The sequence below is a fragment of the Pan paniscus genome, chromosome 6, assembly GCF_029289425.2.
Source record: "Pan paniscus chromosome 6, NHGRI_mPanPan1-v2.0_pri, whole genome shotgun sequence".
NCBI classification, from domain to species: domain Eukaryota; kingdom Metazoa; phylum Chordata; class Mammalia; order Primates; family Hominidae; genus Pan; species Pan paniscus.
In genome coordinates this window covers 109443530-109465652 of record NC_073255.2, presented here as the reverse complement: position 1 = coordinate 109465652, position 22123 = coordinate 109443530, and the positions used below count along the sequence as shown (strand labels likewise).

The 22123-nt window shown below is 41.2% G+C and overlaps 1 protein-coding gene across 1 annotated transcript; it reads right to left on the bottom strand.

Moving 5' to 3' along the window:
* Positions 1-14281: 14281 nt before the first annotated feature.
* Positions 14282-16494, bottom strand: LOC100996041 (heterogeneous nuclear ribonucleoprotein A1-like). Its single transcript, XM_063605954.1, has one exon. It carries the CDS (start codon positions 14855-14857, stop codon positions 14294-14296), a length of 564 nt encoding a protein of 187 aa, XP_063462024.1. The 5' UTR covers positions 14858-16494; the 3' UTR covers positions 14282-14293.
* Between the last annotated feature and the right edge of the window lie 5629 nt (positions 16495-22123).

The window sequence follows — 22123 nt, the reverse complement described above, 5'->3', positions numbered from 1 at the left end:
GAATTGTAAACTACAGTGGGCCAACTGTCCCCTCCACTTGTTTTGATAAATAAAATTGATTTGGAACACAGCCATGCCCATTCATTAATGTATTGTCTATAACTGCTTTCACACAACAACAGAGTTGAGTAATTGTGACAGAGGCTTGTATGGCCCTCAAAGTCTAAAAAATTTACTATCTGGCTCTTTAGAGAAAAAGTTTGTGACCTCTGTTTAAAGTCAGTTGCTTAAGGGAATGATATATGGCCTTGCTGTTTGGACTTGATGTAGGCCAAAATATATGACTTCATTTGGCAGGCATTCTGGAGACAAAGTGCCTCTGAGTGCTGGGAGTGTTTGGATGATATGATGGTTCTGAACTTCAGGACAGTGAGTGTGGTAGATGGACTGTGGAAGAGAGATGCTACAGGCAGGAAGAAAAAATTCAGAAGTTCATGTTGTCACCTAAGTGAAAAATAATGAATCTGGATTAGAAGCATAGCTGTGATGAAAGAGAGAAAACACAAAAGACATTGTGAATAAAGCACTGTAAGGGAAGACCAAAGGAAAGAGAGAATTGAGGATGGCTCTGGAGTCTTGAGCCCGAATGACTGGGGATGTCAATGACCCCTTCTCTGAACATCCACCCATCTGAACAGGATGAATTGGGTACTCCTCCCACCCTACCCCAATTAGGAGAAGGGATAAAGCTGGAGTGGCTCCATCCCTCCAGGGCAGCTAGTGTTGGGAGGGGAGGTGGTCAGAAGCTTTTGTTATAGAGGGAGCAAGACCCAAAGCTTTGCCTATGGAAACATATCTGTTACTAGACAGGAAATCAGGCTATGTTATCTCTGAGACAAAAGTATTGCAAGAGTTGGAGGGGTGTCCTTGTAATTTGGGTCACCTTGGAGGATTGCCAGATGAAATATGAAATGCCCAGTTAAGTTTGAATTTCAGATTAACAAGGAATTTTTTTATAAGTATGTCCCAAATATTGAATGAGAGATATTTATACTAAAAATTATTTGTGGTTGATCTGGAATTCAAATTTAATGGAATAAATTTCAGATCAACAGTGAATAATTTTTTAGTGCAAGTATTTGCCAAGTATGGAATATATTTATAATAAAAATTATCTGTTGTTCAAGTTTAGTTGGGCTTTTTATTTTTCTCTAAATCTGACAACCTTACTGTGCTGGGGTAAGCAGCCATAGCTCTCACTTTTGGGGAGACCGAGCACAAATTAGGACACCTGTATTTGCTTTACCATGTAGGAGTAGAGTTGACACGCCCAGGGTTTCTGGAGCCCACAGCTGAGTGGAGGATAGTTCAGTGAACATCAGGCCTGGGTATGAGGCACTTTTCTGGAGTGTGGACAAAGGATGGACCCAGGGGTGTGATAGGGTGAAGTTTCCAATGGTGGTGGTCTGATCATCTAGCTGAGACTTTAAAGAGGGTCTGGACTAAATAGGAAAAGTGAATTCAGGGTGGAGATAAATTCCTTAGAGGAGCCGCCTTTCAAAGACATAATTCTGGAAGGAATTTTCTTGTGAAAGAACAAAGCAACAGCTATGCTAGATGAAGTTTCCAGCTTCTATCACACTGGCTCCAATGTACAGATCTGCCTACTTCAGACCTTTGGAACTTTGACATATTAGCTCAGTAAATAGATGAACATTATCCACCCACAGTCATGGAGCTATGTGGTAGTTAATTTTTTGTGTCAAGTTGGGTAGACTATGGTATTCAGTTGTTTGGTTTAACACCAGTCTAGATATTGCTGTGCAAGTATTTTCTTAGAGGTGATTAAAATTAAAGTCAGTAGACTTTAGATAAAGCTGATCACTTTCCGCAGTGTGGGTGGGCCTTACCCAATCAGTTGAAAGCCTTAAGAGAAAAGACAGTTTGCTGGAAGGGGAAGGAATTCTGCCTCTCAGCTGCCCTTGAATTCAAGACTGCAACATCAGCCCCTCCTGAAATTTTCCAGGCTGCTAGCCTGCCCTGCTAGCCAGCTCCTTAAATTGTTAGTCAATTACTTAAAATCTCTTTCTCTTGCTTTCCCTCTTGCTGTCTCTGCTTTGTTTCTCTAGAGAACCCGGACCCATACAGGCTGCCACGCAGGTGATCCTGGAGTGGCAATGACTTCCATCCCACTTCCCACCAATCTCACCCAGAGCCATTGCTGGTTTCTGGCAGCATAGATTCCTCTTCCCAACTCCAGGCCTGTGCAACAATAAGACCAAGCTCCCTGTTTACACAAATAGGTCACCACAATACAGTCCTTTAGTCAGGGGAAGGTAGGACCCACCTGGTCTGGGTCACACATCCAAGAGCTGTCATATAGGAGAGTGGGTTGTTCCCCATAGCTTGATGAATACAGCCTTGGCCTTGCAACTTTCGGGTGTGGGACTGTGCCCTTTGACCTCAGACATGCTCCCAACACAGCAGCTCAAATTCACTCTGCACAAAGTGTGCTGTAGAGCAGTCTGTTTCTAAGAAGGCCGTTTTGTCAAATGTCTTTTCCTCTTTCTCCAGCCCCCTCACTGGAGAGATGATGCAAACAGAGACATGCAGGTCGATAGAGAAAATCAGGTGGAGGGTGTGTCTGCTCTTCTCCCAGCTCCCTAGCAACAGCTAGATCATCCTTTTATAAATCTTTTCATGGAAATTCTAGCCTTTCTGTGCAGGTCTCTTCTCTGTTTTTTGTCTCTCAGTATCTTTCTCCCTGCCTGTCTGTGTCTATCTATTTCTCTTTACCCTTTCCTCCCTCCCACCAACACCCTGTCTCTGTCTCTCTCTGCATGTTTCTTTCTCTCTGGTGTGATTTCCCACATTAACCACTGTCCATTTATTTGATTCCTTCTTGGCAATGAGAGCTAGAGCACCATTATGCAACAAGCAGTCCTGCCTCCCTGCTACCTTAAAATAATAATGTTTCATGGTGACAAATGGATATGGTTAACAATGAAAGTAAAATGCTTAGCAGGCAGGGGTGTGACTGTGTCAGATTTCTCTGCTAGCAAAAACAGACAGTGGCCCGAGAATCTCTAAAGAAAGGAATCTGTATATGGGGATAGTTGGTGGTGTTTGCCAGGTGGACTCCTCTTCCGTTTTATTCTTAATTTAGCTTCTGTGAATCTCAAGACTAACTTCTCAAAGGTGATACAATAGTCATTCTTAATTTACTAAGTTTTTGTCTTGTCGTAAGAAACTTAAAATGTGTCAGTGGATGTTAAAATCTGGCCTTTCAGATTTACATCTGTTATTTTTCTTTGATTAAAAAAAAAAGACAAGAAAAAAAAAAACACCTCAATCTGAATTAATGAAGAAACATAATGCTTTTTGTGCCCTGGTGACTGAAGTTTTTACATTGTGTCAGAAAAGCCTCAATTAGAAGAAAGAAAGCAAGAAAGAAAGAAAAAAGAAGAAAGAAAAGAAAGGAGTTTTTCTAGACTTCTTTTCCCTCCTACCACTAAGAGGGATACAAGATGAATATTAAGAAATCTTCCACCCAAATGCTGTCTGCATGCACATGTGTGCATGTCTGTGTTCTGCACGCTGCATGTGTGCCTTTCTCCTGGGTGCAGATGGCTACTCCAGGAGCAGCACATGTGGGCTGTGTATGTCTGAAAGTCAGCTCGGTTGTGCACATGGAAAGAAGAAAACAAGAGAGTGAGGTGGAAACCACACAAACCTAAATCAAAAGCAACTGTTCTACCATGAGGAAAGCAGGCGAACCTTGCTTTGTGCACACTGCACTCTTTCTTTGCCGCCCAGACTGATCTTTGAAATAACATAAAGAAGCATGGCAAACTAACTGAAACATAGGTAGAAATAATATATTTGGGTTTCAGAAAAAAAAATATCCTGGCATAGCTTAAAAGGCACCCATTTCATAACAACACATGTGCAAAGAATTACAATAATTGCAGTGCACACATCAGGAACAGACAGAGTGAACAATGAATATTAAAAACACATTCCTAGAGCTGGCCCTGTGGCTTGGCAGCCGCGCACAGCATGGAGACCTGCGAGGGAGTCAAAGGAAGCCTCTTTGCTTTTCCAGAGCTGTCAGGGCTTGGCAGGAGCTGAGGTGGGAACCTTCGGTGTATGAGGAAAGTGGAAGGAGGAAGGTGGCGGTGACTATGCCCAGCGGTGTGACTCCTGTCTCCTCCTGGCAGAGCCTAGGGTGGCTTCAGGAGGGTTTCATAGAAGAAGTCAGTCTCAGCCGTTTGGTGCTCCAATTCAGAGCTGAAGCGGAGCCAGACTGAGAAGGAGGAGGGATGGGGATAGAAAAACAAACACCAGAGAACAAACAGACAGAAGGTAGTGCTGGGAACAGCCAGCCTGTGTCCTGCATGAAAATCCCAAGTCCTCTCTCTCTCCCTCCAGGCCGCCTACAGCATGGTGTAGCATGAGGGCCTTCACTGCTGCCGAGACATAGACTGGGAAAGTGTTTATCTCCATGAAATAAATACATTGATCTGCCTTTTTTCTTTCAATATTTGCTGTGCAGTGGGGGATGAATTCCTCTAGTGGTGTGCTCCAGAACCTTCAAAGGCACATTAACCAAACATTAAAGGTACATAATGATCTTTTCAATGAATCCCTTCCATTGTCAGCAAAGACAAAGGCCCTTCTCTTAAGTACAGCTTTGGTTTTGAGTGTTCAGATTTTGCCTCTTGCCATTGGCAGGGAATTGACTCTGGAATCCTTGCATCTTTGGCAACAAGAGAGGTCAGAGGGTGGGAATCTCTAACTGGAGAGTTTGGTTCACATGCTGAGAGTTGAGGTCTTAGGATTCTTAAGCTGCCGGCCATGAACATCTAAGGAAGCATGGAGATAGAATTCAGGGAGCTCCATGAAGGTGGATGAAAAAAAGAGACATCTTTAATCTTTATTTTTGATAATCTCTGAAATTTAGCATTCTTTCTATCACAAATGTAGGAAACAAACTATCATGTTAGTAATACTTATGACTTTGTCACTAGTAAAAATTACAGATATTTTAATGCTATTTTGCTGTTTCAGATGTCTTCAAATTATTATTTCTATTCCTCACAGTTTTGGAATTATAGTAATTATTAAACCTGCTATAAGATCTTATTATTTTATGCATTAATGAAGAGGCAATTATCATAATAAAATACTTTGATAACTGTATTTTCATGTAATTGGTTTCCCTTGACATCATATTATGTACAGTATTTTATTCTTGTTAAAAAAGATGATTCTGAGAATGGGTCCACAGAGCACATGGCTACATTACCAGAAGGTTCCATGGCACACACAGCATTCTCTAGACAGAAAAGAGAATCCAGATTCAAAAGCAGTTGTGACACGCTGGACCCTTCACACAGAGGTCTCCACACATGGGGGAGAGAAGGGAAAGGCAAACATATGTCTCCAGACACAACACTGAGGATTTAACAAAGAAATTTTACTTATCTACTCCTTAGATATGCTCAACAAATGTTAGCATTTGCCAAGATGAACATTTGCATTTTCTCTTCAACAATTTTCAGCAGAGCTCCAAAATGATTACATTAAAAATAAAATAAAATAAATCCCTCCAACACCTCCCATGTCTCCAGATACTGGCCAGCAGTGTTTGCCATTGAATCACAATCAACAAGGTGGAAAAAGGCTGATGATGAACTGTTTTGCCAGTTTCTACACCAAGTGGAAGGACAGAGAACATCTATAAAAGGGATGGGGAGAGAATCAAATAATACAAGACAATATGGGATGACATCTCTGAAATCAAGGCATCAGCTAAAAGAACTGACACCCACAAATGTCAGAGTGGTGAGTTAGAAAGTTCCTGTATTTTCAGTTGTCCTCATGATAGAGGGTAGGAGGAGTTCAGATTTGGAAGCAATGATTCCTTTGATTGATTAGAACCTGAAATCCTGCTGAACTCTCCTTGTACCAATGCAGAATCTAGCACTGGGAGGGGTGCTGAGAGAAACAGGCCTACTCACAACACTCCAAAATATGAACCTCAGTATTTGGCTCACAAGGGACAAAAGTACTGCGCTGGAGAAAATATGCAAAATAGTAGCAATCTTCATGGACAATTTTTTTAACTTGAAAAAAATATTGAATGTTATACTAGAGTTCTTACTATATAAGAAAGTCAAGAGAAAGAGAGAAATGTTTGGAAGGATCTAGATTCATTATGTGTCAGACACTATATTAGTTTTTTTGTACAATTTATCTATCTTATTTATCCCTTTCAACACTTTTATGAGGTATTATCAGCCCAACTCTTTCGGATGGGGGCACATTGAAGTTTAGATCGTGAAATAACTTGATTGAGGTCACAGAGCTAGTCAGTGGGATTTAAACCTAGGTTTGTCTGACCCCCAAAACCACTATTCAGTTATTTCAAATGGTTCCAATTATAAAAATCTCTGTGACTAAATCATTAAAATTCAAGAAGTCATTATATAAGTTGAAGGATTAAATTTGAAGTTAGGAACATGAATGGCAATGTGGTAACAAGTTATATGTTGTCAAGAGAAACTTTATAATAGTGAACAAAATTGTTTCTCATCTGCAGAAAGCCAAATGGGCTTGTCCATCTATTTTAATCCTCAACTTAAATAAATATAAAAGCAGCCACCTGGAATGGAAGGGCTCCTTGATGATCTACTCATTTGCCCACACAGTAGTGCTCTCTGTCTATTGTCAGAATGTGAAACTGTCATCCCCATTCCTAGTCTGCAGAAAATAGGAGAATCCATCTGGTGCATGAGATTCTCACCACATTTTGTTGAGTTCAAAGTGTGTTTTTGCACAAATTGCCATCTCTTACCAACTGTATCTGCAGGGCACCCAAGGTTAGAGTTAAGGCCAGGAAAATAGCTATTAAAAATTAGGAAAAAGGTAACAAAAGAAAATCTCAAATACATGCCAGGATATTCATCAAGGCATCACTGCTCTTCACCATCCGTATGCCTCCTCCCATTTCAAGGAAAGCTGTGATGAGAGAGTGGACATATTTGAGGTCCTCCTTAAAATAATTTTGCCCCATCACATCATGGCAAGATATTGTAGTCTGCAAGCTACAGACATGAGGTGCTACTTTGGGATGACCTTTAAGGCCTTGTCCAGCCTTAACTTGCTCTGATTTTTGGGAGGTTAACAATTGTTAAGAAAGAAAAACCTCTAAAGGTGTTTTCATAATGCCATGTAGCTGTTAGAACTAAAAGGGTTCTTGATTGAAGTTCACTTATGCAAGACTACAGCTCTTTCATGCTGCAAGTTGTAGGACAAGTTATAGGATTTGAAAGACTTAGTAAATAACCTACGATCAGAAAATTCAATTTGTTCATGAGGTGGAGAAAGGCATCCTGCTATTAAGCAGTCAGATGGAAAACATGCAAACCACAGTTTGTGGAAGAGAAAAGAACATAAAAACCCTTAGGCAGAAGCACGAGCAAGTGCAGGAAACATGTTCAGCAAAGTCGACGTGTCCATTGTAAATGTGGGAAGCAGGAGCCTCAACACCAATTGAAATTCCAAACTGCAATTACCGGATACATCACACCCAGGTCAATCCTTCCAGTGGGGAGCACTGAGGAGTCTATGAGATCCACTCACACAGAGCTGGGTTTGAAACAGAAGATTCTGGTCAAGTAAAAGTGCTCTCTGAGTCAGGCACAGCCAGTGATAAGCAAAGCAATTAGCCAGTGATAACACCAGCAATAAGCAAATACGGCAAAAGGCACAATTAGACAAGGCCACATCTCTGTTAGGCAAAAAGATGAACTCTCCTCTGAAAATAGAAGAAAAACTCATCATAAAGCACACACTCATTATTGCTGCAGAAGATCTTGGAAAATTGCTTTGAATGGATTGGCAAAAACTATATTTGCATTAAGAATCACCTCCCTCTCCCAAAATGGATTATTATTTATTGCAAAATCTGGCTGCTCTATATTGCCTTATTTTTCTGGTGTGCTTTCTTTTCCACATCAAAAAATAACTGGTGTGTAAACTCAGATCCTATAACGCTTGTATTTTTTTTGGCATCTGTTGTAATATTGGGGTAGTGTAATCAGGGCCACTGCTAACCTATTTGCTATTCTTGTGCAAATTTGAAAAACAGCTTTCCTTTCTCCAGGTGGATCACAGGCCCATGCCAGGGCAAAGAGTTTGGTAAACAGAATATGGGCTGGATTTCAGTCCCACTCTCACCCTCAGCTGGATGTGCAGTCCCAGGTGCAATATTATCTCCATCACTAGATGGTGGGACCTGCTGAGTTCCATTTTACATCAGCGAGGGTAGCAGATGCTGTTGGTGCCTGGCCATATCCCTTCAGCCGTTCCAGAGGTTACCTGAATCTGCAATATTCAGCTTTCTGTGTATATGAAGATTTCTTAACTCAAGCTCCTGTTTCTCTCTGCCTGGGCTTTTCCTGGCTTCAGGAGCATGCTGGACAAGGCAGGGGTATTAATGCCCATAAGCAGTCCTCAACCAGAGTGGTGGAGTGGAGTTGGTGGATAAATCCTCCAGCCTCCATGCCCCTAGGTGAGTCAATTCCGAGGCATGTCTGCACAGTATCCTATAGGGTCCTCAGCGTTCACACATCCTTTGTTGATTTCCTTCCCTTCCTTGTTTCAGTTTCTGTTATGAACCCAATGTTTGTATTCCCCCCAAATTTATATGTTGAAATTCTAACCCCCAGTGGGATGGTATTAGGTAGTGGGCCTTCGGAAGGCAGTTAGGTCATGAGGACAGAGCCCTGATGAATGAGATTAGTGTCCTTATAAAAAGGGACCACAGAGGGTTCTCTTGCATTTTTTTTTAACCACGTGAGAAGTCTGCAACCTGGAGGTTCACCCGCATCAGCACATGACCATGCTGACACCCTGATCTCAGACTTCCAGGCTTCAGAACTGTGAGAAATAAATTTCTGTAGTTTATAAGTGACCCAGTCTATGGTGTTTTGTTATAGCAGAATGAACAAATGGAGACACTTTCCCATTCCTTCCTTATGCCTCCTAGGATCAACTTCCAAATCCTGGCATTCTATCCCTTGTCTCAGAGTCTGCATTTGAGGAATCCAAATTAAGACACTGGGTTTCCTCACTATGATTCTAACTCTTGGCTTGATATACACCCCCAAGATTTAGAGCATTAAATAGAATTTTCAGCACATAAAATTCTTCATAAATGAAGGTAGTATTTCACTAGTCAGGTAACATTAACAAAAGAAAAAAAAATCACACCATAAGGAGGGTAGAAGCAAAATGGTTACCCAGAGAATTTACAATGAGAAAAGTTTTCTACAACTGTCTTAAAGAAAATGCACTTAAAGGCAAAGCAAACCGTATGTCCTGGCAGTAGGCAGGGTAGGGGGAGAGAGGAGAAAAGGGAATTACTGTGCTTGGTAACATCTATGCAATAGAGAATGGCCTTCAGGTTTAGTGTGAGGTTAGGTTGTAAGGTTAGGAGGACTGAGTGAGTGAAGGAGCAAGGGCTCAATGCTTTGAACCTCACTGCAGAAGCTTGCTGGAGGCTGGCCGAAAAGAGAAGCAAATGGGTGTCGGGGGAGACATAGTGTGGAGCAGGTACTTTTTAATCCGTCCATCCAGTTTTAAAGTTCACCCCCAAATCTGGGGATTCCATTCAAACATTATGGAACCCTGTATTGGTATGTGCTGAGCACGGTGCTAGGCACTACTTCATGAGAGAGAGAAATGGACACAAATCCTGTCCTTAAGAAACTTGCAGTCTAATAGAAGACCTAAGATATGCCGAGACCTTTGGCACAGGCCAAAATAAATGCCCACAAAACAACTACCTTCTAGACTTTACGCATCTTAAGGGCAGGGCTGTGTTTTCTACATCTTTATATGGCATGCCTTGAATATAATGGGTGCTCATAGATGAGTGGTGTTTGAATAACCCAAGGAAGAATCTCATTATATAACATAAAGTTTCATGGAAAAGCAGAGAAGGCAGAAATCCATTGTAGCTGGAGAAATAAGGGAAGGCTTCCTGGGAGAGGTGGCTTTGGAGCTGACTGACAGTTACAAAGTAAAATACGCCCAAATAAAATGGACTCTGTGGAACTCTGCTTTGCTTGTCAGCAGAGATCTGAGATCAGGTTTGGAGATACGTCTTTTCTTCCACTATTCCTTGGAATCTCATGGGTATATATTCAACTCTAACTTCTTAATATTTTAAAAGTGGTTTACTCTGAAAATATCCCAAGCCTGAGCCTTTTATTCTCTTGACATCAATGAAAGGGTTTTATTTTATTGCTTTCACTGCAACTAAGGGACTATTGTTAGTTTATTCTTCATTGTTGCTCAGAGATATACTTAAAAACACAAGCATACATTTGAAGATGGGAAACAAAAAGATGGAAAAATGCATCTATTTAGGAAAGCCAAGCCTCTGCAAGAGAAAACAAAAGGCTGCCAAGTAGATTTGTGTTTTAATTTGTGATCCTTCTTGCTCCCAGCTTGTAGCCACCTAACTCTCCTTCACACCCGATCTCACTTTTCCTCTGCCAGGACTCACAGTAATGCCTCATCAGTGGGTGTTCCATGTATGTCAGGAGGACAGCAAGAGTTTATGTGGAGGACCTTTGCTCAGGGAAACCCTTTAATGGGCAGAGCTCTCCCGTTGATCCAGCAAGGTCAGCACCTGCCAGGTGGATAGACTACCTTTTCATTAATTTGTGAACCTTATGAAATTGCCATTTGTGTGGGTCAACAAATGGTTGAAACCAATAGAACAACTAGCCCACCACCTAGGAAAAAAACCAAAAAACAAAAAGTCAACCTCAAAGGGTTTTTTTTCTCTGCTGATCTCAATTTTGCCACTGAAATCTATCCACATAGCACCTGTGCTGTGTGAAAATTCTTAGCAAGTCTAATGAGGTCACCACAGGAAGAGAAGATTTGAAATTCAGTCCATGAGCAGAGATGGGTAAGGAATATCAGAGACTGTGCCTACTCTTAGATTGATCTCATGATCACACCTCCCTGCACCCCTCCCTGTGGTGCTGCCTGAGAGCTGATCCAAGTTTTTGTCCCCCTGGAATCAGACAACTGCTCTGTTCCCTGATTTCTTACCTCTAGACATGGAAAAATCAGTTTTATTCTGGTATCTTCCTAGGCTTCTCCAAAGCTACTCTGCTTCTGCCTATAAACTTCCTTCTCTTCCTTCTTCCCTCTCCAGTGAACTCACTGTGTTCTAAAAGTTTAGGCTTTTGGAAAGCAAAGCCAGGAAGCCCTGAGTCTTTCTACTTTCTGATTATAAAATGAACTTCCCCTGGGGCAAAGCAACGCGGAGGCTACTTAAATGGGGCAGGGGGTAGTCAGAAAAAAAGTGGAGGAAAAAAAAGTAATTAATATCACAAAATATTTAGCCACAAGCAGAATATATGGTAGAGTGGTAGGGATTAGAAATGTACAAGAACATCATCTCCTTAATAAGCTTCCCCAGGTCGGATTTTAATTGTCTCGAAGCTTGAGAGACTTTAAGACAAAAAGAAGAGTATCCTGAATTCATTCGCCTCCAGCTGTCTTCCTCTGGGACAGTGAACTAGCACAATCCACACCTCATGAAAGACTAAGGCTGATGTGGGTTTGTGAGATGGATTGGGTTGGTTCCCACCTTGTTTCAACTGGTACATAACAAATAATCTGAATAAAAGCTCAGGAATCACTTCCAGACATTCAGGATCAGAGCAGGACAGGCTAAAGGAACTTCTTCTCCAAGCCCTAAGGTTATGGTTCCCTCCTTGCATGTTGTTTTTTTTCTCTTAAAGCCATTCAACATTTTTATTTTACGACTGCTTCAGGCTCTTTGCCACCCATTGGCATGATGGTGGCACTGGTTTACGTTTAAATTTCTTTTTTTCCTTGACTGTTTGCCCAGTTACCCAGGTGATTGACTCAGCTACTTATGAGTCAATCTTCTGAAAAGTCATTTTCAGAAGTCTTACCATTTATTTGCACCATCAACAACAAATATTTCAGGCGTGAATCAGAGAGCCATTGTCTTTGTGAAGGTCGTCATGGTGCTGACTTGTCTTCATTGGTGTTCTCTCCTGCGTGGGATCCTGCCAAGGAAGCCTCTCACAGGGCGAGCTGGAGAATGTATTACCATTTAGAAGAACTAATTTCATTTAGAAGTTGATGTTTCAGCCAGGTCTTCTGAGAGAGTCATTGTGAAAGTGCACTTGGGATGATCTAGAGAAGACAGTAAACAACAAAAACTAAAAGCCAGCTGACATACTGCCCCAGAAATTTCTGTTAAACAATGTTTAACAGAAACATTGTTTCTTTTTGGGGTGGGGTGGGGAGGGAGGGCAACTTTGAAAAATAGATGCAAGGACCACATAAAAGGGATATGTACCAATAAGAAAAAATTTGTGCCAGATAGGAAATGAGATATAATAATAAAAATGAACTAAATATTCCAGTGGAGTTAGGAAGAAATAAAATATTTATGGATAAATCTTATTTGGGGATGACAGTATGAATGCCAAGGAAAAAAGAGAAACACCAAGCCTGCTGCTTACTGAGTTAGGACATGTTCTTTCATTAGTTCCTTAGTGTGTAAGGGGAGGTGAGGAGTTCCCTGGCTTGTTGTGAGGAAAAAGCTTCAGAGGGAAAGAAATGGGGCAGGCCTAGGCTTGTTGGTGGGGCTGAGATGTGAGCAAATGAGACCTAAAACAACAGTCGCAATGATGAGACGCGTCTAAATGGCCTCAGAAGGACTTGGAATACAGCCCTGTCTATACTATCAGACCATTTCATCTCTGTGTGAAAGAAGAATCCAGCATGAATTTTCTTCCCCCATTCTGGGCAAGAGGCAGGAGGGGTTGAAAGATAATAGTGAATGGCACTTTCCTCTCCTGAGTATGGCACTGAAAGGTGTTGAAAACCAGAGGAACATCTACTGCCATCTATTCAGTTCCACAATTATACAATTGTCAACCACGGGCTCACAGATTTAGCAAGTTTTTCCACTTACAGGAAAAAAGTGGCCGGAGGAATTTAACCTTTTTTCTTCAAGAGATTAAGCAAAGACGTTTTCATGGCCTTAGGCATGCTGGGGCCAGTTTCCAACCTTGAGCTCACTTGCTGTCCACAGGTGGCAGAACAATCTCTGCCGACTGTTCTCACAGGTGATCTCAGGTAGGACGTAGTTCTGTGCACTGCTTCACAACAGATAAACTGAGTCAGAGGGGCTTGTCTCTGGGCCTGGGAGAGGACAAGGAGCCTGGAGTTCCACAACCCAGAGCAGAACACAGATCTCTGCTTCAGTCCTTGCCCCCTCCTCTCACCTTGACACACCGTTGGAGTTTAGACAAATGCTGACAGATCCTGAAACTTTCCTGGGGAAGGTCAGCGTCAGATACTGACAGGACACCAAGGGACTGCAGCTGCTTACTATGGAAAGAGCATGACCCTATGAAGAAAGGAAATGAAGGCCTGTAAAAGGGACATTTTTATAAGCAATATAAAAGGAGATACTTTTTGGGTTCATTTCTTTTTGTGCAAAAATGACAACTAGGGATATGAATCAAAGTTTGGGCTGGATTAGAAGTATGTGCTTCAGAAACGGCCACTGGCAGGTCAGTCTACACTCTGGTTCATGGCTAGTCCTCTTCTCACATCCATCAGCTCCCAGCTCTGTTACCCTTGGTAGCAGTGTGGCAGAGCCCTGTAAGCTGTGCATATAACCAAAATATATGCTCCATTACTACGTGATTGTGTGACCTTGGACAAACTGTTTAACTTTGCCTGAGCCTCAATGATATTATCAATGAAATGGGGACGTTTCTATTTTCCTCGTGCCAAGGGCTGTTGTGAGAGTCAACAAGAGGACACAAAAGGAAAAATTTTGACCACAAAAACTGCTGTATACAAGTGTGAATTCTAGAAAAATCAAGCTGTAAGCCTGGTGTTCTGTAGAACATTGTTTCTCTGTAGAGCGGTAAGTGATAACACTTTAAAGAACCGTTGAAAGTGTGTGCAGTTTTACTTTTTGAAGGGTGGCCTCATAAGCCTTAGATTCCTTTTAGCTTTCTTCAGGAGGTACCGCTTGTCCCTATATACTGCCATTTTTCCTTATAAAAGAGTTCCGGGTGCAGTGGCTCACACCTGCAACCCCAGCACTTTGGGAGGCTGAGGCGGGTAGATGACCTGAGGTTAGGAGTTCGAGACCGGTCTGGCCAATGTGGTGAAACCTTGTCTCTACTAAAAAAAAAAGAAGTACAACCTGTAGCTTCCCTGTCACTTCTCTGGCTCTCCTCTCCTGCTAAGCTTTGTTTCCTAATTAAAATCTTCTGCCACTGCCATAGCTACTGCTGCTGCTGGAACCGCCATAGCCACCTTGGTTTCGCGGTTTTGCAAAGTATTGGCCTCCACCGCCATAGGGGCCAGAGCTTCTGCCTCCAAAATTTCCTCCCTTCATGGGTCCAAAATTTGAAGACTGATTGTTGTAATTGCCAAAATCATTGTAGCTTCCACCACCTCCAAAATTGCTTCCATCATTACCAAATCCATTATAGCCATCCCCACTGCCACCATATCCACCACCACCACGGCTGCCACCAAAGCCACCACGACCACTGAAGTTTCCTCCACGACCGAAGTTGTCATTCCCACCGAAACCACCTCCACGACCGCCACCAAAGTTTCCAGAACCACTTTGACCTCTTTGGCTGGATGAAGCACTAGCCATCTCTTGCTTTGACAGGGCTTTTCTAACTTCACAGTTGTGGCCATTCACAGTATGGTATTTCTGAATGACAATCTTATATATTTGTGAACTCAGCCAAGCACAGTGGTGGCAGGGCCTAGCTGCTACAAAGAAGACATGTTTTAGACAAATACTCATGTGTATGGGCAAAAAACTCGAGGACTGTATTTGTGACTAATTGTATAACAGGTTATTTTAGTTTCTGTTCTGTGGAAAGTGTAAAGCATTCCAACAAAGGGTTTTAATGTAGATTTTTTTTTTTTGCACCCCATGTTGTTGATTGCTAAATGTAATAGTCTGATCGTGACGCTGAATAAATGTCTTTTTTTAAAAAAAAAACAAAAAACAAAAAAACAAAAATTAGCCGGGCATGGTGGCATGCACCTGTAATACCAGCTACTCAGGAGGCTGAGGCAGGAGAATTGCTTGTACCTGGGAGGTGGAAGTTGCTGTGAGCTGAGATCGCGACATTGCACTCCAGCCTGGGTGACGAGCAAAACTCCATCTCAAAAAAAGAAAAAAAGAGTTCCCAGACCCTCTTTATGTATCACATGGTGTCCATTTCCCATGAAGAGGAGTGAAGGTTTTACCTTACGGCTCCTCTTAATCTTCCTGACAATTGAGGTTTTATAATTGCTTTCGTAAATTGTATGTTGTTAGGTCCATTCGGGAGAAAGTACTTGTTTTCCATAGACAGCTGGTAAAATTTCATAAATCCAGAATCCTACATCTTTGGATTTCAGACTCTGTAGGTCAATTTCATTAGAACAAAGAGACAGAAGGGGAAAAAACCATATTCCCCTGAAAGCGTTTTATCTTATGTGGAACTAACCCAAAGGCAGTGAGGTTTGTTTCTACCTTCATTCTGCCGCACCATTTAAGACTTAACATTCCTTCGCCCTGGTGCCAAATTTAGGGAAGGGTTGTGGGGAGAAAGTGGATGCCAGGGAAACATACATTTTATTTTATATTGGTACAAATGTCTTCTTCAATTTTTGTAACAGGCCTGCGAGCTTCCTAGGCAGGAGGAAAATTTGAATGAACTCTGCTTTTAGTGACCAGGAGTGGAGACATAAGAAGAGCTTTTCAGCCTCTCTGGTTACAGAGATAAGTACAAAGGGTAACTGGCATTAAGTCTGTAGTAATAGCTGTTATAAGTACTGACCATGATTTGAATCTCTCGATAACTGATTCTGGGGAGGCAGGAATATTTATCAAGCCATTAGGAGAGGCTGTTTCGTGCTGATAAGATGCCTACAACTGATGAGGTCCACCTGAAGACGGGATGAGGCTGGGCTGGATTTACAGCCATTTGCAGTGAGAGCAAAAACATGGTCTCCTTAAGAACAGCGTGAAGCATTCAGCATGAGGCATTCAGCGTGAGGCATTCAGCAATCTGTTTCCTGGGGCAAGCCTATGGAATCTTAAGGAAACAAAGTTGGTGAGCACCCTAGCATGTAAGGTGATTGGGATACTGTACTGATATTTGGCCAGTAAGTCACAATTTCATTGATGTGGAGGGAGGGTGAGGAAGTGGTGGTGGGGGGTGGGGGGGATAATTGAGACAGAAAAGTTATTAATCTGTAAATCTCATTTTTCAGAAAAATCTCACACTGAATTATAAGGTGCCAGACATGGGATTATCCTGGGTTTTTTAAAAAGTGAAATCACCCATTTTTTACAACTGCAGGGCCTTAGTTTGGGTTATTAGCACCATGGGAGAAGTTGCAGTACAGGCAATATTAAAGTTGAAAACAAACAGCAGTAAAGCAGTGGCCCACATTTTATATTCCTTGCCTGTTATGTTTTGCACTCATGCATAACCTCAGTACCAGCTTTTACATTTTGTTTTTAAAAAATACAAATATACTATCTCACACTTTAAAAAATGACTTTAGTTGGCTTCTAAAATAAGAACTTGTTTTTTTAGATTGGTTCCATTTAAAAAAATAAAATACAGGATGCAATGCAGATATGCTGACCCATAAGGGCAGTTGAGTGACCTTACCAGTAAGTCTCTGGGACATATCCCCCTAGTGTCTTAAGGGGAACTTCCTTTTTACTTTCTCCTTAGCTGATTTTTCAAAAGCATATAGATTTCCTTAGCAATACAACGTTTCTACCTCTTTTGTCTGTGTTCAACATTTGCCTAAAGCTTTCTTATGAGAAATAATATTCATGGAGGATTGCCTGGAAGATATGCTGTTATTTTATTCCACTGGATATGCTAGATTTTTATCTCTGTATCAAACCAGACCATCAGAGAAATGACTATTTGCATCTTACTGGTTTTCCCTCCTCTTGAAGAGTCGGTTTTACTGAATTTGTAAAATCACATTTGGTGCTTTGATGTTATACCTTTGGTCTGCTTTGAAGGCATGTTAAACAAATAGCCCTATGTAATTTGCTGCTGTCAGTCTGGCTGTGGTGAAAGGCATTGTCGCCTACCTCTCTCCTCTGTCCCACCCAAACATCTACTTTAGAAGAAGAACTCAGTCATCCCAGCTGGGCTGAGTGTGTGTGTGTGTGTCCTGAGCATCTGATATGTTCTCCTTTTATCAGTACTGTAGCTTATCCAGGGTCCCTTTTGGTTTTGGTCCTGAAGACTCACAGACACCCCTGTGGCCCACCTCTGGTCACTGCCTGTGGCTGTCTCTGGTGTTTCCTCCATCTAGTTTCATCTTGCTCTTCTCACAGGAAGTACAGCATCGCTGTTAAGAACACAGGCTCCGGAGCCAGACAGCCTGAGTTTGAATTCTGCTCCATCGCTTTCTCTAGGGTGTATGACTTCCAACAAGTTTCTTAACTCCTCTGTGCTTCAGTTTTCTCATCTCTAAAATAGAGGCAATAATTGTAACTGTTTTTTAGAGTCCTGGTGAGGGGTTTAAAAATGTAAAGTGTTTAAGATGATGCCTGAAACAGAGTAAGCTCTATATAAATGTTAGCTACTATTCTTATTAGCCTGATTGGTCTCTTTAAAAATCGTATTTTACTCTGCAGGTTTTAGTTACCTCAAATTATCTTGGGAAGAGATGGGAAACACACAATTCTAAAATGTGAAAATTTAAATGGAGAATCAAGGTGACTATCTGTTTAAGCCCAACCAACATGCTATTTTTTACTTTAATTATCTGGATTTTTTATGTAAAAATGCTGTTTTGCCTGAATTGTTTTGGATGATCATGGCAGTTTCTCTACTTTACTCCATGTGAACAGAGAGTCTCCCTATTTCTTTCTTAAACATTAAGCTCAGTGGTAAGGCCACTGAAGCCAGCTGGGGCTTAAGTGAATATTAGGAATAATATCAATAATAACCCAATACTCAGTTGCCACTCCTGGAGCCCTTCCTATCCCAGCCTATTGTGTACAGAGCTTACCTGAATGCCTCTGACTTCAAGCTGTCAGTGGGATCCATGACAAAAGTCACACCCATAGTTTAAACCTCAAATTCTTGCTATTCTGCCACTCTCCCAGCTGCAGGTGAACAAAGGACCATGGGCATCAGACAGGGAACCTGCCTCTGAATGGCAGCCTGAACCCTCTCCTTGGAGGCCCCCTCCCAGACCCCAGACTAGCTATGCCCTGGGAGACAGCCCCAGTTCCTGAAGACTTGGGCTTTGCTTTTGAAGCAGCAGGAGCCAAGGAGAAAAATGATTCTTTTCCAATGTGCCTCACTCCTGCCCAGTTCAGTGTCTTCCAGAACAAATTTCAGACATTAGATTCTCAGTGCGGGTCTTGCTTCAGAGCCCAGCTCTTACAGTGGTGCTAAACAGATAAAATATTAAGCATCAGTGCATTCCCCAAATCATTAGCACAGAATCCACAGGTAATGAATTCAGCTCGAGGCTATTTGGGGCCTGTTGTTTTTGTTTCCCATCCATAGCATGCACTTTTCAGTAATGTACTCTCTGCACAAGATGAGGGCACGTATACTGTGTCCCCAGAAGGCCTGGAATGTCTCATTTCTGCCAGAAACTCTAGCTCTGGGGTCTCCAAACTCTGTCAGGAGCAGAGAGGAAGAAAAGACAATCATGTAGCTATCTCACTGATGAGAAAATGCTGTTTCTTAAGCCAAATTACTGATTTGAAACAATTTGGAGGATTTAAAAATATATAAAAATAAATCAGAAGTTAAAGAGTACACCTTTCCCTCTTTTCATAATTATTTAAAATTGCTTCATTAGTTGACCAACGTCACCTTTAATTCTTACACTGACCCTAGGAGGCTGGTAGTTTGGGTTCCTATCGTCTGTGAGCTCCCAGTAGAGAAGCCAAATCTCAAGAGAAACAGGTTTCTACAGGTCTCCTGATGAGCAAATGGAGACAGATTTTGAAGGCAGTCCCAGCTGCCTGATCTGGAGTTTTCCTCATAGTCTAACAGTAGTCTAACTCTGATTAAGTGGAAAATGGCAAATTCACTTTGCACAGAGGCAACCCAAATATTTTTAGTAAAAGAGAGAAACCCATTTTCAATTTAGAGATGTTATCAGCTAGATGGATAAATTATGTAGCCCAAAGTGGGCTGCTGAGCTGCAAGATTTTGGAATGGAGTAAAGTTCATTAAACTTTCATCTAAATCGTTTCATGTACATTTGTGTGTGAGGTAATAATATCAGACTTTTGCTGATTGCCCTTTGGAATATAAACACCACACAGTTTAAATACAAGGTATTATTTGAAGCTTGTTTCTCTGCACTGGACTCATGAAGTCAGCTACTAGTTATTTCCTGCCTGGCATTTATAAATCTGTATTGGTCTTTTAGTTTAATGGTTTAATGCTGTGAATCATAGTAAGGGGTTGTGGAGATTGTGTTTAAGAACTATCTTCAAACATGCAAAACAGCAAGTTAATGTAGAGTAAGCTTGGTTATTTGATCTTAAATCGAGAAGAATACTGTGAACAAATAGAATGAGGAGTAAAAATGGGAAGGGAAAATAATTCTACTCTAATGTAAGGCAATGATAAGTCAATTTAAGGATGAATACAATATGGCTAAAGGCTGAGCAGCAGATAATAATATAGTGTGGCAGAACCACTGGGCAAGTTGGTGAATGAATTTGTCTTCAATAATTATCAGGTATCAGGACAATTTCTGTTGTGACAGAAAACCCAGCCCAAGTTGGTTTAAGTCAAAAGGGAATTTATTCACTAATGGAACTAAACATTCCAAGCATATCTGGTTTCAGGAAAGGCTTTACTTAGCAGGGATACTGCGGCTCTGTTGGTTTGGCTCTGCTCTCTGTTATATGTTGGGTTAATTCTTTAGCAATTATTTACTCTCATTATGTTTAAATTAAGATCCAGAAGTTTCATTGAGTTTAATGGCATCCCATCATCTCTGATGTCTTTCTCCAAACAAATCACTGTGGCCAGAAGATCCTGAAGTTCTGTTCGGTTGGGCTTAGGTCACGTGATATCTATGGAGTTGAGTGTGGAGTCATTTTTTGCCATTCCTGCTGTAAATGGAGCATCGGGAAAGAGGATACTCAAAATAGAAAGGAGAATTAGTAAAGGAAGTAGAATGAATGGATGCCAGAGGCCAAAACCTAGTTTTTACTATACATAGCATAGTCATTAATAGGAGCAATAAAGGAAAAAATACGCTAATACAAACATTCTAAATAGCATTAACAATAAACAGTAGCCCAAAGGATGATTATTAATCTTCTGTTTTAGAGACATCCATGTGTCATTTTGTACTTGTACATACTTCAGAGAAGTATTAGCCAAAGACCTTGACATTTAATTGTAATGAAAGACCTAAAGTGTTTCCAGAAGTTTTCAACTGGGTGCAGAGGTCTATTACACTGAAAGTGTAACAATGTGCTTCTTTATCAGCTCTTACCTTTTCTATCTTGAGCTGAAATATTTGTACTGAGAAAAATAATGAGAGCTAGATTAGGGGATTTGCCTTAGTCCATTTTGTATTGCTATGAAGGAATACCTGAGGCTGGGCAAGAATTTATAAAGAGAAAAAAGCAATTGGGCATCTGAATGGGTGAGGCCTCAGCCTACTTCTACTTTATAATGGAAGATGAAGGGGAATCAGGATGGGCAGAGATCCCATGGTGAGAGAGAGGAAGCAGCAGGGGCTAGGGGGAGGTAGTGCCAGGCTCCTTTTACCAATCAGCTCTCTTAGAACCTAATAGAGTGAGAACTCACTCACTCCCCATCTACTCCCATCCCAAGGGAGGCATTAATCTATTCATGAGGGATCCACCCCTATGACCCAACACTTCCCATGAGGCCATACCTCCAACACTGGGGATCAAATTCCAACCTGATGTTTAAGGGGGCAAACATTCAAACCATAGCAGGATTCTTCAGGTAGGACTTACGCTGGAAGATGATGAGGTCAGCCTTTAAAAGGCATTTGAGAGTTGTATAAGTGAGCTACAAATCCCATGGTTCCTGTCTTACATGGATGTGTGCAAGTGCAATGGAGAAGTAGTAAGAGCAACATAAATGTAGTTGATGAACTCTGAGCACAGAGGCTGAAGTTGAGCACTTGCAAACCAAGGGAGAAAACCATCTGAACTTAGTTTATCAGCACTCTAACCAGAATGTAGCCAGTCGACCATGGGCCAACATAGGATTTTTGCATTATTGCTGTATTTGCATTCCTTTTTCCTCTGTCTGGAATACATATTTCCCAGCATTTCCCATGCTTGGCATATGCCCATCCTTCAGACCTCAACTCTCCAGAGAGAGTTTCCTGACTCCCTCACTTTACCCATTTACTTAACATTCTGTTTATTTCCTTCACAGCACCTTTTTTTTTAAATTTAAAACTACTGTTTATTTACTTTTCTATTGCCCACATCTTCCTACTAGAATTATGCTCCTTGAAGGTAAAGATGTTATTTATATTACTAACTTCTGAATGTCCAGCATCTAGTACCTGGCACACATAGAGGGTCAATAAATGTTTGTTGAATAAATGTTTGGGACACAGAAAGAACAAAATGTGTTGGAAATAAAATAGCTCACTTTGCCAAATACAAACAACAAATCATGGCCACTTCTGGCAGACGTTCTGAACATTTTTTATGTGCAGCGGACCCTCTGGCAGTCTGGTGAAGCCTGTGGACCCCTTCTAATAGTGTTTTTAAATGTATGAAAATACAGTTTTGATTCAATTTTCAACTTATATCAATTTATAGAAACAGTTATCAAGATATTTAAAAATTTATGATACAGCAATATATGTGCCTCTTGAGGTAGACAATAACAAGATCTAGACTGATCTAATAACTAACATGATTTTAAGGTAATGAGAGTAAATTACATTTTGAGATTTTGCAACAGCTATAATGTGATGAGAAAATATGTGTGATTTCTATTGGTAACAGTAGCTTGTTGTCTATTGTAATACTTGAAGGAAATGCTAAATTTCATTAGAG

What these genes read in the sequence shown, in the direction of transcription:
- LOC100996041 (XM_063605954.1), bottom strand. Translation starts at nt 14,857, where the DNA reads ATGAGTATTTGTCTAAAACATGTCTTCTTTGTAGCAGCTAGGCCCTGC.